Raw genomic sequence first — 16,377 nt, 5'->3', positions numbered from 1 at the left:
CCAGTTGGTGGTCGCTTAGTCTGTACCTGGTGAGGGTCTGTCTCTGTTTTGTGTTCTCTGATGGTCGTGAGGTAGTCTGCCAGTTTATATTCTCTTTTTAGGGCCCGGTAACATTCTAATCTGCTTTGGCTTTCGGTTATTTTGTTCCAATGTTCCAGGTAGGTTTCTTTGCATTTTTTAATGATTTGGTTCACTCGGATTGGTGTTTGGGCGGCTGTGTTGGTCTGGGGCTGGTCAGGGTCCGGCTGAGTACTTAGTTTCCGTAGCAGCTGACTCAGGGGACTCTTTTCTGGGGTTTAGCTCTTGGGTCTGAAAGGCTTTGAAATGAAGGGTGTCTGGGGAGCTAGATTTGAGGTGATTTAGGAAGTTTAGTGCTCGTTTTTGGATGTTTAATTATCAGTGGGTATCTGCCTAGTTCGGCTCTGCATGCATTTGTTGGCGTTTTTCCTTTGGGTGCGAAGGATGCTTCGGCAGAATTCTGCATGTAGGGCTTCTATTGTATGTTTTTCCCATTTAGTGTAGCTTTGGTGATTTAGCGGGCCCCAATACTTCACTACCGTACAGTGCAATGGGCAGGATTATGCTGTCAAATATTTTGAGCCAGATTTTGATTGGGATTTGGATGTTGTAGAATTTTCTTTTTATTGCATATAGGGCTCTTCGGGCTTTTTCTTTTAGTGCATTCACTGCTATGCTGAAGCTCCCTGATGCTGTAATAGTTAGACCAAGGTAGGTGTAGCTCATAGTGTGTCCTATAGTGATATCACTGAGGGTAAACTGGTATTTGTTTTCCTGACATCTGGGCCTTTTTTGAAAAATCATGATGTTGGTTTTTCTTTAGATTTACTGTTAGAGCCCAATTTTGGCAGTATTTGTCGAGTAGGTCTAGTTTGTTGCTGTAATCCCTGTTCTGTGGGAGACAGCAGAACCAGGTCGTCCGCATAGAACAGGGATTTCACTTCTCTCTCTCTCTCCTCTCTCTCTCTCCTTCCCTCTCTCTCTCTCTCTCCTTCCTCTCTCTCTCTCTCTCTTTCCCTCTCACTCTCTCATCACTCCTCTCTCTCTTTCCCTCTCTCTCTCATCTCTCTCCTTCCCTCTCTCTCTCTCTCTCTCTTCCTCCTCCTCTCTCTTCTCTCTCTCCTTCCCTCTCTCTCTCTCTCTCCTTCCCTCTCTCTCTCTCTCTCCCCTTCCCTCTCTCGTCTCGTCTCTCCGTCCCTCTCTCTGTCTCTCTCATCCTTCCCTCTCTCTCTCTGTCTCTCTCTCCTCACCCTCTCTCTCTCTCTCTCTCCTTCCCACTCTCTCTCTCTCAACCCTCTCTCTCTCTCTCCTTCCCTCTCTCTCATCTCTCCTTCCCTCTCTCTCTCCTTCCCTCTCTCTCTCCTTCCCTTTCTCTGTCTCTCTCTCCTTCCCTCTCTCTCTCTCTCTCCTTCCCTTCTCTGTCTCTCTCCTCCTTCCCTCTCTCTCCTCTCTCTCTCCTTCCCTCTCTCTCTCTCTCTCCTTCCCTCTCTCTCTCTCTCTCCTTCCCTCTCTCTCTCTCCTTCCCTCTCTCTCTCATCCTTCCCTCTCTCTCTCTCTCTCTCCTTCCCTCTCTCTCTCTCTCCTCTCTTCCCTCTCTCTCTCTCTCTCTCCTTCCCTCTCTCTCTCTCTCTCCCCTTCCCTCTCTCTCTCTTCTCTCTCTCCTTCCCTCTCTCTCTCCTTCCCTACTCTCTCTCTCTCTCTCTCTCTCCTCTCCCTCTCTTCTCCTCCTCTCTCTCTCTCCTTCCCTCTCTCTCTCTCTCCTTCCCTCTCTCTCTCTCTCCTTCCCCTCCTCTCTCTCTCTCTCCTTCCCTCTCTCTCTCTCTCTCTCCTTCCCTCTCCTCTCTCTCCTTCCCTCTCTCTCTCTCACTCTCTCCTTCCCTCTCTCCTCTCTCTCTCTCTCCTTCCCTCTCTCTCTCTCTCTCTCCTTCCCTCTCTCTCTCTCTCCTTCCTCTCTCTCCTTCCCTCTCTCTCTCTCCTTCCTCTCTCTCTCTCCTTCCCTCTCTCTCTCTCTCTCTCCTTCCCTCTCTCTCTCTCTCTCTCTCTCCCTTCCCTCTCTGGCCTCTACTGCCTTCTGTGGTAGAGAATTCCACAGGTTCACCACTCTCTGGGTGAAGAAATTCCTCCTCATCTCTGTCCTAAATGGCTTACCCCTTATCCTTAGACTGTGAACCCTGGTTCTGGACTCCCCGCCATTGGGAACATCCTTCCTGCATCTAGTCTGTCTAGTCCTGTTAGAAGTTTATAAGTTTCCATGAGGTCCCTCTCATTCTTCTAAACTCTAGCGAATATAAGCCTAATCGACTCAATCTCTCTGATTATATCGTTTCTTCCATCCCAGGTATCAGCCTGGTGAATCTTCGCTGCACTCCCTCCATGGCAAGAACATCCTTCTTCAGATAAGGCGACCAAAACTGCACACAATACTCAAGGTGTGGTCACACCAAGACCCTGTACAACTGCAGCAAGACATCCTTGCTCCTGTACTCGAATCCTCTTACTATGAAGGCCAACATACCATTTGCCTTCTTAACACCTGCTGCACCTGCATGCTTACCTTCAGCGACTGGTGCACAAGGACACCCAGGTCTCGTTGCACTTCCCTTCTCCCAATCTATTGCCGTTCAGATAATAATCTGTCTTCCTGTTTTTGTCACCAAAGTGGATAACCTCGCATTTATCCACATTATACTGCATCTGCCATGCATCTGCCCAATCACCCAACCTGTCCAAATCATACTGGAGTTTCTCGCTCATCCTCCTCACAGCACACACGCCCACCCAGCTATGTGTCGTCTGCAAACTTGAAGATATTACATCTAGTTCCCTCGTCTAGATCATTAATATATATTGTGAATAGCTGGGGCCCTAGCACCGATCCCTGCGGTACCCCACTAGTCACTGCCTGCCACTCGGAAAAAGACCCATTTATTCCAACTCTTGGCTTCCTGTCTGCCAACCAGTTCTCTATCGAAGTCAGTACCTTACCCCCAATCCCAGGTGCTTTAACTGTGCACACCAATCTCTTATGCGGGACCTTATCGAAAGCCTTTTGAAAGTCGAAATACACCACATCCACTGGTTCTCCCTTATCTATTCTACCAGTTACATCCTCAAAAAATTCCAGTAGATTAGTCGAGCACGATTTACCTTTTGTAAATCCATGTTGACTTTGTCCGATCCTGTCACTGATTTCCAAGTGCTCTGCTATTACATCTTCTATAATAATGGACTCTAGCATTTTCCCCACTACCGATGTCAGGCTTACCGGTCTATAATTCCCCGCTTTTTCTCTACCACCTTTTTTGAATAGTGGGGTTACATTAGCTACCCTCCAATCCATGGGAACTATTCCAGAAACTATAGAATTTTGGAAGATGACCATGTGGGAGATCGGAGGCCACGGGGGTGAGATCGGAAGGGCCGGGGGGCGTTGTCTGATCGTGGCAGGTTGGTGAGGCAGATACGCTGTATCCAGGCAGCTAAGTGGAAAGGCACTTAGCTCCTGCATCCAGCAGTCCTCGTCTCCCTTCAGCAGGCGGGTTTCCCCGAGGCCTGGGAAACCCGGCCAGCCACAGTTAAATTTGAAATCGTGGATTATAATGAGGCACACAGCCTCATTATACTATTTAAATTGTCACCCCACCTCCTGGGAGCGGGTTGGTTGCCGGCCTCCATAAAATCCGGCAGTGGGCAGGCTGGGGTCGAGATTCATATTTTTTTAACCTCCCACCCAACCCAAACCCACCTGATTTTTGGGGTTACAATTTCCCCCCACTGTGTTCAGATTTGTGCACCACATGTTAGGAAGAATATACTGGCCTTTAAGAAAGTCATCATAACTCATGGTATACCTGGATGAAGGGACTGAGTTATGATGGGCAACTGGGTAAACCTGGATTGTGTTCCTTAGAGATAGTGAAGATGATTAGGTTGACAGGTGATATCTAATGAGGTGTTTAAAATAACTAAGAAAATTGAAAAATAAAATTGGGAATGACTCTTTCCCTCTAATAGGGGAATCCAGAATAAGCAAATCCAGAGGAAAAAAATAATTTAGATAAAGTATTTTGAGAATATGAAAAGCACTGCCCCAAGAAAACCATAAATGCAAAATCAATTGAAGTATTTAAGAGGGACACTTTCAAGAAAGAAGGATATTAAAGAAAATTGGAGGAAACTCCGGTAACTGTGATTATAAAAAGAGAGCTGCTATGAATTTGAAAAAGAGTGAAGCAGGCTTGATGGGCCGAAGGACCTACTCCTGTTCCTATGTAATTAGCTTCCCCAGCTTGACATATCAGACAGTTTCAAAGTTTTGTATGATGGCTCGGGTTGAGATAGTCAAAGACGGGCACAGGCAGAGCAAGTAATTTGTTCATGACAGCCACCTAACAAATATGCTTCAAGGTATTTTCTTACTTTAGACTTTTATGATTAATTACTTGCACAATCTTCATTTAACTTGGCTCCAGTTATCTCTCACTCCAGTATATCCTACCTTTAAACAAGTATCCTGCTTGGAGAAATCTTCAAAGTCCTTGGTTTGGAGCTCTGGGGAGTTGAGCAGAACCTCCACATCACACACAGCTTGTGAAGCTGGGCGTATCTCTGCCAGGTAGGCGGAAGGCACATAAGAGGTTTCAGGCAGTATCCTTTCAGTCAGCACAGTTACAATGTTCTCTTCGTAAGTACTTTGCTGTGTGAAAATACAACATGGTTTTCAACAACAACAAAAATCATTGTAGCTAAAATAACAAAATTGCATTACCTAGGTTGGCAAAACCTCCAATTCCTGCAAAATCACTTGACCTTTTGAAGCTGAAAGTACTATTAGCAAGTATGGCATTTCATCTTCCTAAAACAGTCTTTCAAAGATTCCTTTAACATAAATTTACACACATGAACAATTTTCTTATTGGAAAGTATGTAAGTCAGTTTCAGTTATGACAGTTAGGAAGATAGAATCATACATTGAATTAAGAATTGTAAACTCAAAGGGCACTAAAATGAATATAGCTTTATTCCACCTGTTACAGAAATTACTGCGAAAGAGAGTATTCCTGTTAAATACAAAATCCCAAATTTTGAGAGAAATAAATGAATGACTATTTCTGTGGAGTAGAATTTGTAGCCCAATTCAGACTTTAATTTTTTCAATGAAGCAGTATAGTTAGGATTTAGTCTGAGCAAAGTTAAGGGCAGCTTGTGAAAGTTTTTCAAAGCCTGTGCCACACAGCTTTTTGTAACATCTCACTTTACCTGCTCTCAGCAAACTCCTGAGTAAGCCAAGTACTTTCTTCTCCAATTTCACAAACAATTAAACAGGCTCCATAATAACATGGGAATGTGTATTGGTGATGAGTTTACTTAGCATCAATCATCATTTTAAATTTGTAAGCAAGTAACCATCTGAACTGAGCTCAGTCAAAAGCTTTTAACCAGTCAGTCAGTCCCTACACGCCCCTCCCTCAATTGTTTGGTTGGATAGCTATCTATGTTAAAGCACGAGGAATTATTCAAACACTGAGCACTGATATATTTTACATTAAAAAATGAGATTTCCAGACCATGCAAGTCCTGACATTAGCTGTTCAGCTACACCACTGATGTATCATATTTTACAATCTAACCAACTGGCTTAACAGAAAAAACTACTCAAATAAAAAAAAATGGCATGAACAAGAAAACGAATTGGGACTGTTATGAAGCAGGATGGAATTCACTGGGAAAAATGTCAAAAATAGATTGAAAAAATACCGTGTAGCCTCGTGCATCTTAAAAACAGAACACAACATTCTGAGCATGATCTTGTATGTGCTAAACAGATACAGCTGCAAGCACCTTTTGAGCTTAATGGTGAAAATAGCAGCCATGCCTCCAGAGAAAATAAACAATATGTAAAGTAAGGTTCAAATACCATGCAACTTTTCCCCCCCCCCCCCGCCCCGCCGAAACAACCTTGCGAACAATAAATAGTGAGTGGAATTAAATACAATTACAGCAATAAATAGCACAGAATAAAATTATATATTCCCTGTCAAGAATATAACCAGGCTATTTGTTCTCTGCTGTTAAAATATTGCTTCAAACAGTTCTCCCCTATTGTGTGAAAATTATGTTAATTTCACTCCGTTAGATCTCTCAGACTTCACCTTCAATGCTAAAGCAATCGGTTCAAAGAGCTCATACTTTACTTCAGCAATGTAATACATCCTATTGACAATGATTGTGACAAAAGAACAAATCCAATGATTCAAGTGTTAAGTTATGCATTTAGGGAAATCAGGGACTATTAACTCTATGATATATTACATAGGGCTTACACTAGAATATGAAATGTTCAGGTGGCTCAAAGATTAAGGTGTTATCTTGTACTTCAAACAGATCAAATACATAGCAATGCCTACTTATTGTTACAAAATGGTTCTGTTTTGGGTAAATATTTTTGTTTGATTTGTTTTCCTGTTGGTACATAGGATATTTAAAATTATGCTTAGAATGTAAAACTGAAGATTTGAATCGACTTTCTAATAATTTGTAATTTGTGAATAAGTCAACATAAAATATAAAAGAGCATAAATGGGAAAGGCCATTTGGTGCATTAAACTGTTCCTCCAACAGATTCATGTGCAATCAATTCTATTATGGGGCAGGGATGGAAATAGAGGGAGAAAAATAAGCAATGCTGAAAATCTTAAGAAAGAACATAAGAAAGCTGGAAGGAGAAATGGCCATTCAGCCCATGAAGCCTGCTACTTTCACAACCCATTCATGCCGACCTCAATCATGGACTTTCTTCTCCACAACCTCTCACCCAAAATCACCAGGCACTCTTCCAAATCTCCATTTAAGTAATATGGATCTATTAATATCCCCAATCCTTTTCTGGACAGGTATTGATTTAGCGCCTTTTGAAAGGAATCTAAACAGTTCTGTTGAAGGGCTTCTACCTGAAAGATCAATATATCTTTCCTATTTTCAGATGTGGATGGATCTGCTGTGTATTTCCAGTATTTTCTATTTTATTGCTACCCTATCATGAGCTCCACTGATAGAGAACAGCTACCTACTTATGAGTGATGAGCACCAGTAGCTCAGTTGGTAGCACCCTCGCCTCTGAGTCATAAGGTTGTGGGTTCAAGTCCCACTCCAGAGTCTTGGGGCTGGATTTTGTCAATGGGGACATGATGGAGGTGAGACTCCCATTTTTTGGGTTATAGTCCCGCCTCCATCGATTTGTGAGCAACCCACGCGATTTTCCCTTGATTGACCTTGTTGAGCCCGCCCAGTTACAGGTGATGTCAGGGATTGACATTTCATCTGTCAAGAGCTTTTGACAGATGAAATATCAGCGTTTGACAGCTCTGTGAAGCTGTCAAACACTGACAATCTGACTTCTAACTTGAGTCCTTCTCCACAGACTCAGTTAGAAATCTCTCCAGAACAGAAAGCTGAATGCTGCAACTTTTGACAGCTCACGGCCATTCTGCTTTCTGTGCCGGTGAGATGAGGGACTCCCAGGACCTGAAAGAAGGAAGCCTGCATTAGTAATTAAAGGTAAGTAAAACTTATTTAAACACTTTACACACACCAAACACACTTACCTCTGCACTTATGCACCCATCACTCACCTGAACACCGGACATCTCGAACCCTCCAAGCCCTTCAGCCCGACAGTCCACCTCGCTAACTTGGCGTGGTTCGGAGCCGTCGGGAAGCCCACACTTCAGGGATAAAAATAGGGATTAGGCCAAAAACTGCCCGTTAACTACCTGTTAACAGGCAGTTAATTGGCACTAATCCCCTTCCCGCCTCGGGGAGGCGGCTCTCAGCACAGGTCGGGTTCCCGCCTCCTGGGAAACGTGCATGGAGGCAGGTTGGGGGCGGGAAGGGTTCGTGCCCCCCGATTCTGCAATTTTAACACCCCACACGCCTCCATTCCCGCCTCCACGGCCCTGGGAAATTCGAGCCCTTGGAGCGCAAAAATCTCGGCTGACACTCAGTACAGTACCGAGGGAGTGCTGTACTGTCGGAGGTGCTGTCTTTCGGATGAGACGTTAAACCGAGGCCCCGTTTACCCTCTCAGGTGGATGTAAAAGATCCCCTGGCACTATTTCGAAGAAGAGCAGGGGAGTTATCCCCGGTGTCCTGGCCAATATTTATCCCTCAACCAACATTACTAAAGCAGATTATCTGGTCATTATCACACTGCTGTTTGTGGGAGCTTGCTGTGTGCAAATTGACTGCTGCATTTCCTACATTACAACAGTGACTGCACTTCAAAAGTACTTCATTGGCTGTAAAGCGCTTTGAGACGTCCGGTGGTTGTGAAAGGCGCTATATAAATTTAAGTCTTTCTTTCATTCTAAATCCATTATTTAATCAGTGGTGTTTGTTGTTAATTGAACATTTTGTCACATATTGGATGAATACTGCTTGAAACCTATTCACATGAAAGTGTTATTGTTTGTGGTCAAAATGAATAAAGAACAGATCTCAAAACAAAGAGTTCCCCCAAGGGCTCAGCAAGAGTTTTTCCACTGAGTAGTTGAACCAATACAAACCAGAAAGGTTCAGGTCCAATCCCCAATTGCACTGAGTTAGATGATCCCAGTTTGGGAAGCTATAGGGCACTACAAATAGCACAATGGTTTCGGGAGGGAAAATAAGTGTTTCCGCTTCTGATAATTATCCCATGAACCCATGAGCTGGCTGGAAGTATGCGGGTTAGAAAGGGGAAAATGTTCGAACGATTCCTGCTTCCAATCACTATCTTGTGGCCTCTGCTGGAAATGCAACTGCTTGGATGTTAGGTAAGGACGGGATTGGGCTCAGCTATTATGTCCTGCTGATAAATAGCCTTCTGATACTCACGGCTGAAGCTCATACATAAATAATGGCCACTTAGCCAAGATAGCAAAGGTTCCTGTGGAACTGTGCTCTGAGCGGATAAATGCTTTTAGTCGAAGAGGGTAGAGGAGGAAAAAAGTCTTACAACAATTACTGCACCGCTAAATTATTAGCATTATATATGTATTTTGTTCATATACTGTTTCTACAGATTTTCTGACAATCTGAAAAAGCTCCATTGGGTTTCTTTTTGAAGAATGAAAATAGATCTAGCTCTGCAGAGTTTATATTACACGAAACAAATCTCATGCGTCCTTAGATTCAATGACTTTTTGACCTAAACTGTTGGCTAGTAATGTGTTTTCAATGAATTGTTGTTCTTTCATATTCTTACACTTAGCCAAGGCAAATTCCACTAAAAGCATAAGCGCTTGTTAGGTGGAAGCATGGCCTCTGTTGTGGAATGCAGGACTGCTAGACATCTGTGAGAGTGTACAAGATCCAAAACGTCAAAGGGCTTTCCTAATCTCCCTAAGCTATATTTTTATAATTAGCAGTGCAGGGCATAGGGGGCAAATCTAGTACTACAGTACATCCACATTATCTCAATAGTCTTCTTTGGATTACTGGCTGAACAGTGAAAACCAGGCTTAGCAGATGAACATTTTTTTGACCACTTTGAGCAGGGTCACCAGACTCAGAGAAAATGATACAAGATTGAAGATGTGTAACAACAAAGGTTAGTCAACAAAGTGAAATGAGAAATGAGTGTATGATATTGGCACCTGCTGCAATGCTCAAGCCTATCTAAAGAATGTAGATATCCACTGGAGTGTACATCAAATTTGATGAGAATTTTATCGACTGTGCATTAAAAATACAGATAATAATTGTGCATTACAAAAGGCCTAAATTAAGTGTGTTCCTAACAATAAGTGGCTAAAGAATCATAGAAACGTACAGCATGGAAGGCAGCCATTCGGCCAATCATACCTGTGCTCTTTGAAAGAGCTATCCAATTAGTCTCACTCCCCTGCAATTTTTTCCCTTCAAGTATACATCAAATTCCCTTTTGAAAGTTATTATTGAATCTGCTTCCACCACCCTATCAGGCAGCGCATTCCCGATCATAACAAATCACTACATATTAAAAAAAACTTCTCATCTCCCCTCTGGTTCTTTCGCCAATTACCTTAAATTTGTGTCCTCTGGTTACCGACCCACCCACTAGTGTGAACAGTTTCTCCCTATCTACTCTATCAAAACCCTTCATAATTTTGAACACCTCTATTAAATCTCCCCTTAAGCTTCTCTACTCTCAGGAGAACAATCCCAGCTTCTCTAGTCTCTCCACATAACTGAAGTCCCTCTTCTCTGGTACCATTCTAGTAAATCTCCTCTGCACCCTCTCCAAGGGTGCAAGAAGTTGTGTAATGAAAAATAAATACAGCAAAAAAAAAATAGTTTGGAATAAAAGTTGATTTGAAGAAATAGCAAACTACCAAAATTAAGATGGTAATTGTATAAAGGGAATTCCTAAAAAAATTCTCGAATCTCTTATTCTTTTATCTGATCTTTAAATAGCAGCCACTAATGAGGAATAATCCTGGCATTTTTGAGAGTTGCAGTTCCATTGCAATTAGAACTGGTGAGAGACGGGGATGTCAAAGGAGAGGGATGGATCAAATTTAAATGATTAAGCAAAATTGAAAAGAAATCAATGATAAAAGTTTTATTATTGACTTAATCTGTCATTCTATACTACTTTAGAGTGCGGCTACTTAAAAAAAAGTACATAATAGAAATGTTAGTCCTTTAATCTCTATTTTAGATACCACTCAGATATGCTAAAACAAGAATTTTGGAAAAGATCATTAATTTAAAGTAAATGCTCATTTTCTTCTCAAATAGTAATTTTTCTTCAAATTCTGTTAAAAAAAAGTTAGTAATGTTAGCTCAAATATTACACCTCGCCACCCCCCACCCCCCCTCGCCCGCACAGAAGTCAGATGATTCTGTGAAGGGATTTTAGATCCAACACACGTTTCCTTAACCGTACACAATGCAGCAGATCAGAACCCGTGTGGCTGTAAAAAGCATAGGGAATTGCACCAGTGTTTTTTTTGTATGTGACTTTTTCCTCAAAATGTATTATATTGTAGCTTTTTAAATGAACACAACAGAAATATAGTGTAGCGTCACAAATCTTCCTTTGAAAGAGAATTTTTTTCCCTTTATATGTTGATACTTGACAAGAATTATTACAACGAATATCACAAGGACAAGTATAAACAATAACTTAAAAAATGGAATGCGAATGCTTCCCATTTCTTTTCAAAACCAAGGAAAGCAAACCCCAGTGTTATCCAATTAAAGTGAGCTATGGTGTGGTGAAATTTCATTTGTAATAAAATAAAAACTGCAAGGCTCCAATTCACTTTCCATGTAATCAAATTTAGTAATACTCATGTACAATTACTCGCTGCCTGCAGTGGAAATCAGAGTACTATTCTTTTATTGTTTAGCCCATTAAAAACAAAAGGTCAATTGAAATCAATACCTCCATTCATAATTTGAGAGTTTAGGAAAGGTGACTGAAAGTTTGGTCAAAGACATGGGACTTAAGGGGGGTCTTACAGGAGAAGATCAGAGTTGAGAGGTGGAGGGGTTTAAGGAGGGAATTTTAGACAATGGGACCTAGGTGACTGAAAGGCCAGCTGCCAATGATAGAGCGAAGGGAGAAGGGGGTGCACAAGAGGTCAGAGAAACAGAGAGTTTAGGGGAGGGAGAGTTGTAGGGATGGAGGAGGTTACAGAGATAGGGAGTGATGAGACCGTGGAAAGCTTTGAAAACAAGAACGGGAATTTTAAATTCGAGACTTTGGGGTCCAGGAGCGATTGCATAAGTCAATTGCGCAAGTCAAATGGAGTGCAAGTCAATTGCGCAAAGAGGTGATAGGCAATCACGACTTTTGTGGGACAGGAAATGGGCAGCAGACTTTGGAGTGAGCTGAAGTTTATGGAGGATGAAGAATGGAAGGCCTGCCAAGAGACAGCTGGAATAATAAAGTCTGAAGGCATAGATGAGGGTTTCAGAAGTAGATGAGCTGAGGTAGTACAGAGGCCTGTAATATGGTGGTGGAAGTAAAGAAAATCTTGCTTTTATGTAGCATCTTTCACAACCTCAGGGCGTCTCAAAACATTTCACAGTAAATTAAATACAGTTACTGTTGTAATGTAAGCAAACGCGGCAGCCAATCTGCGCACAGCAAGGTCCCACAATATAATCGGATATCCTGTTTTTGGTGGTGATGGTTGAGGGCTAAATGTTATCCAGAACACTGTGAGAACTCCCCTGCCCTTCTTCAAAGAGTGCCATGGGCTCCTTTATGTCCACCCAAGAGGGGAGAGGAGGTCTTCAATTAATGGCTCATTGGAAAGCTCATCATGTAAAAGTCTACTCCATTTAATTTAGTCTAATTTAAGTCAAAATTTAAGTTTGCAGAGCAAAGGAAAAAAGGCAAGTAGGCAGTCTTTGTGATGAGAAAGCTATACGATTGGAAGCTCATTTTGGGGTTGAATAGGGCACCAAGGCTGGCAACAGTCTGGATCAGCCTTAAACAGTGGGCAGCAAGTGGCTACGGTACCAACTTTGTGGCAGGGCTGAAGACAATGGCGGGAATTTTCTGCACCTGGGCGAGTCGGGTGCGGGTGGTCGCCATGGTGGGTCGCGACCCCACCCCCCATTCCATTCCCGAGATTGATTTTCCATTAATGGCGCCTATTGCGTGGTACCCGGCCCTATGAAATGGTGCGGCTCTGATGATGTCATTCATGACACATTTTCAGCCGGGATATTTAAAGGAGCCATGGCCACATTGCATTTGAAGGTCCATCTAGGATTGTGCAGGCACTGTACTGGAGCTTTTGAGTGTTCCAAAAACTTGGAAACATGACTGCAGAGGTAGAGGGCTGCGGCCAGGTTCTCAGATGACTTCCTCGATATGCTTGTGGAGGGAGTCAGAGCACGCAGGAAGGTCCTCTTCCCTTCGGATGGGCGGAAGAGACCTCCCCAGCTGACCAAAGGAACCTGGCTCCAAGGAGCAGGGGAGGTCAACAGCAGGGATGTTGTCAGAAGAACCTGGGTGCAGTGCCGGAAACACTTCAATGATCTCATTAAATCAGGAAAGGTGAGTGCAAAGCCACACTCAACTTCACCCTGCTGTGCCTCTCATCACATCCCCATCACTCTGCCTTCCCAACCCTAATCCTGCACTTCATTACTCACACCAACATACCTTGCAAGTCCACCCAACCCTCTCTCTCTATCTACATTATCATATCCCCATCTGACTCGCCATCCCTTACACTCACCCTCATCCCAAAGCAATCATACCAACTAACAACACACAAGGAGGCCATTTGGCATTGGCACCCCAATCCATCATAGTCTCCTTCTAAAGATTATACCCACCTATTCCTTACACTCATTCCATCACTCTCACTCAAACTTCTCTTCTTTCCCTCCTTGCAGGAGAAGAGAGCCCACACAATAAGAGGGAGAGGGAGAGAACCAGAGGTGGCCCTCCAACATTGGCCACCTTAACTGCAGCAAAGGAGGTTGCCCTGGAAGTCTCAGGAGCTGCAGAGCAGCTGGAGGTGGGAGACAGAGGGGGACATCTCAGCAACCTGGTGACAGAATTACATCTCATACAGCCACTTGGCATACAACAGTCACTCATATGGGCACTAATATCAGCAGCCAGTAATTGTTCATCATGTGCATAATGGCATCGTTACCCATTCTTAATATAACATTTCTAAATCAAATCTTTACTCTCCCAGAGGTCCATCAAGATCCCCCCACAACCCACCTACCACTGTCCAGGGAGAAGAGGAAGACATTTCCTCAGAGGAACCTTAGCCTCTGAGGGCACAGCGGCACCAGGCATAAGCCCACCCAGCACCAGCGCAGAGACGCACACCTCAGTGGGTGCCACGCGAGATAGAGTAGTGTTGTCACCTGGTGTGTCACAAGTCACAAGTGAGCAAGAGCAGATGGTGGAGACAGGGACAGCAGCGGAGACTCCTTGCCGGAGGGCGCAGGACACCCCAGCTCTGCTCAGCTGCATGCAGGCGCTGAGCCTCAGGGGCCCTCCAGAAAGAGGGCGATCCTGGAGTTGCAGGAAGAAGTGCATCAGGCTTTGACAGGTTTTACAACCACAATGTTTGCAAATGCGCAGAGAATGGAGATGTCCATCTCTAACATGAGCACCATCATGTTGCAGGTGATGGCGACTGTAGGCTCTTCCATGGAAAGGGTGGCCACCTGCATGGAGCAGCTAACGCGCCACACACATAGTCTCTATGGAGAATAGATGGCTATCTTTGGATAACAGACAGCAGACGCTCATAGACCTCCTCTCTAGGAGGGATGTAAACGTAGACTTGGGTTCTCAAAGCCCCACTTCTGTGCAGCAAGTTGCTCTCCACCTCCTTGCCAGCAGGGAAGTGAGGGTGGCCCATGAGAGGGATGATGATGAGAGGGGACATGGAAGTGGGGACTCCTCTCAAAGCACTTACACTTCTCCCCCATTGTCTCCCCCTCAGTCAGAGCCCCACATACCTCCTGGGATCGCGATGGCCGAGTCTTCCTCTGCACAGTCGCAGGAGGAGCAGACTTTAGCGGGCTATCACAGGCTCCAAGACCCAGAGGACATCCGTCAAAAGTGTCTATGCAGTCGCAGCAGGCAAATGAGCAGCCTGCCTCTACCTCTGCTGAAGCCGCGTAGAAGCACGCGCAAGAGAAAGATGAAACACAAGTAGATGCACAAGGGTAAGCACTGTTGGGTGTTTTAAGAACTGTTTGTGTGAAATTTACGTTAATCTGATGTCAAAGATAAAAATGATTATTTTCACCACTTTCCTGGTCATGGTCAATTCTGTCTGCAAATTTGGAAGTGGCTTAGTGAGTTGCAGTGAATGGTGAGACATAACGTTACATCCAGCAATGGTGGTCAGTATGAAAGGAATGGCCTGGTCATTGTTGGGAGCCTGGGACAGCATATGGCAACCATATGGATGTAATGCCTGAAGTTAAGTAAATCTGGCCATGATGAGGCCATCCCTGGCCTCCCAAGCAGCAATGTGCTCGGGTGCTGGTGGGATCTGAACCACAGGTTCCTCCTGCTCCTCCTCCTCCTCCAGCTGATGCTCCTCCTCCGAAGAGGCTATGCGCTCAGAACCTTGCTTCTCACGTAGCGCTAATCCTCACTGCTGTGTTATGTTGTGCAGGGCGCAACAGACCACAGCGTTTCTGGAGACCCTGGCTGGTGCGTACTGAAGGGCCCCTCCACATCTGCCAAGGCATCTGTAGCACATTTTGAGCATGCCTATTGCCTGTTCTATGACACACTGGTGGAAATATGGCTTTCATTATAACTCTCCTCAGCCTCAGTATTTGGCCTCCTCAAGGGTGTCATGCGCCATGTCTTTAGCGGATAGCCCTTGTCTCCAAGCAGCCATCTGGTAAGTCTGTTTGGTGGTGTGAAGAGCTGAGGGAGGGTGGACTGGCGCAGGACGAAAGACTCATGGCAGCTGCCAGGGAAGTTGGCACAGTCATGCAAGATAATCTTCTTCTGGTTGGAGACCAGCTGCACATAGAAGATAGGAGCAGGAGTAGGCCATTCGGCCCTTCGAGCCTGCTCCGCCATTCAATGAGATCATGGCTGATCATCCAAATTCAGTACCCTGTCCCTGCCTTCTCCCCATATCCCTTGATCCCTTTAGCCTTAAGAAATATATCCAACTCTTTTTTGAATATATTTAATGAACTGGCCTCCACCGCCCTCTGTGGCAGAGAATTCCACAGGTTCACCACTCTCTGGGTGAAGAAATTCCTCCTCATTTCAGTCCTAAATGGCTTACCCCTTATCCTTAGACTATGACCCCTGGTTCTGGACTCCCCGGCCATCAGAAACATCCGTCCTGCATCTAGTCTGTCCAGACTTGACAGAATTTTATAGGTTTCGATGAGATCCCCTCTCAATCTTCTAAACTCCAGTGAGTATAAGCCCAATCGACACAATCTCTCCTCAAACGTCATTCCTGCCATCCCAGGTATCAGCCTGGTGAATCTTCGCTGCACTCCCTCCATGGCAAGAACGTCCTTCCTCAGGTAAGGTGACCAAAACTGCACACAATACTCAAGGTGCGGTCTCACCAAGGCCCTGTACAACTGAAGCAAGATATCCTTGTTCCTGTGGAATCAATTGCGGTTGACAAAGACTCCTGGGTGATGATGGGGTGCCCTGATAGTCACATATGTGCAGCTGATGACGCCCTACACCCATGGCAAGCCAACCAGAGCAACAAAGCACCCGCTCAGTAACATTGGCTTCATCAGTGGCAAAGTTGATATAATTGGCTGGCTTGTCCATCAAGGCATCAGTGACCTGTGTGATGCATCTGTGGGCGGCCGACTGCGAGATGCTGCTAATGTCTGCTGTAG

The 16,377-nt window shown here is 44.4% G+C and overlaps 1 protein-coding gene across 8 annotated transcripts in view; it reads right to left on the bottom strand.

Annotated features, from left to right (window-relative positions):
* The window catches only part of dmd (dystrophin), a 2,562,635-nt gene that overhangs the window by 1,245,117 nt on the left and 1,301,141 nt on the right, over window positions 1–16,377 (bottom strand). For all 8 annotated transcript variants that reach the window (XM_086007360.1, XM_086007362.1, XM_086007361.1 and 5 more), the window contains one exon: window positions 4,517–4,714. In XM_086007360.1, the coding sequence (XP_085863486.1) occupies window positions 4,517–4,714 (198 nt within the window). The remainder of the gene's footprint in view (window positions 1–4,516; window positions 4,715–16,377) is intronic.

The sequence above is a fragment of the Somniosus microcephalus genome, chromosome 14 (assembly GCF_052327205.1).
Source record: "Somniosus microcephalus isolate GS21.2 chromosome 14, FLI_Smic_1.0, whole genome shotgun sequence".
Lineage (NCBI taxonomy): Eukaryota > Metazoa > Chordata > Chondrichthyes > Squaliformes > Somniosidae > Somniosus > Somniosus microcephalus.
Note: the sequence above shows the minus strand (reverse complement) of the source record. Positions and strands in the feature narration are given on the sequence as shown.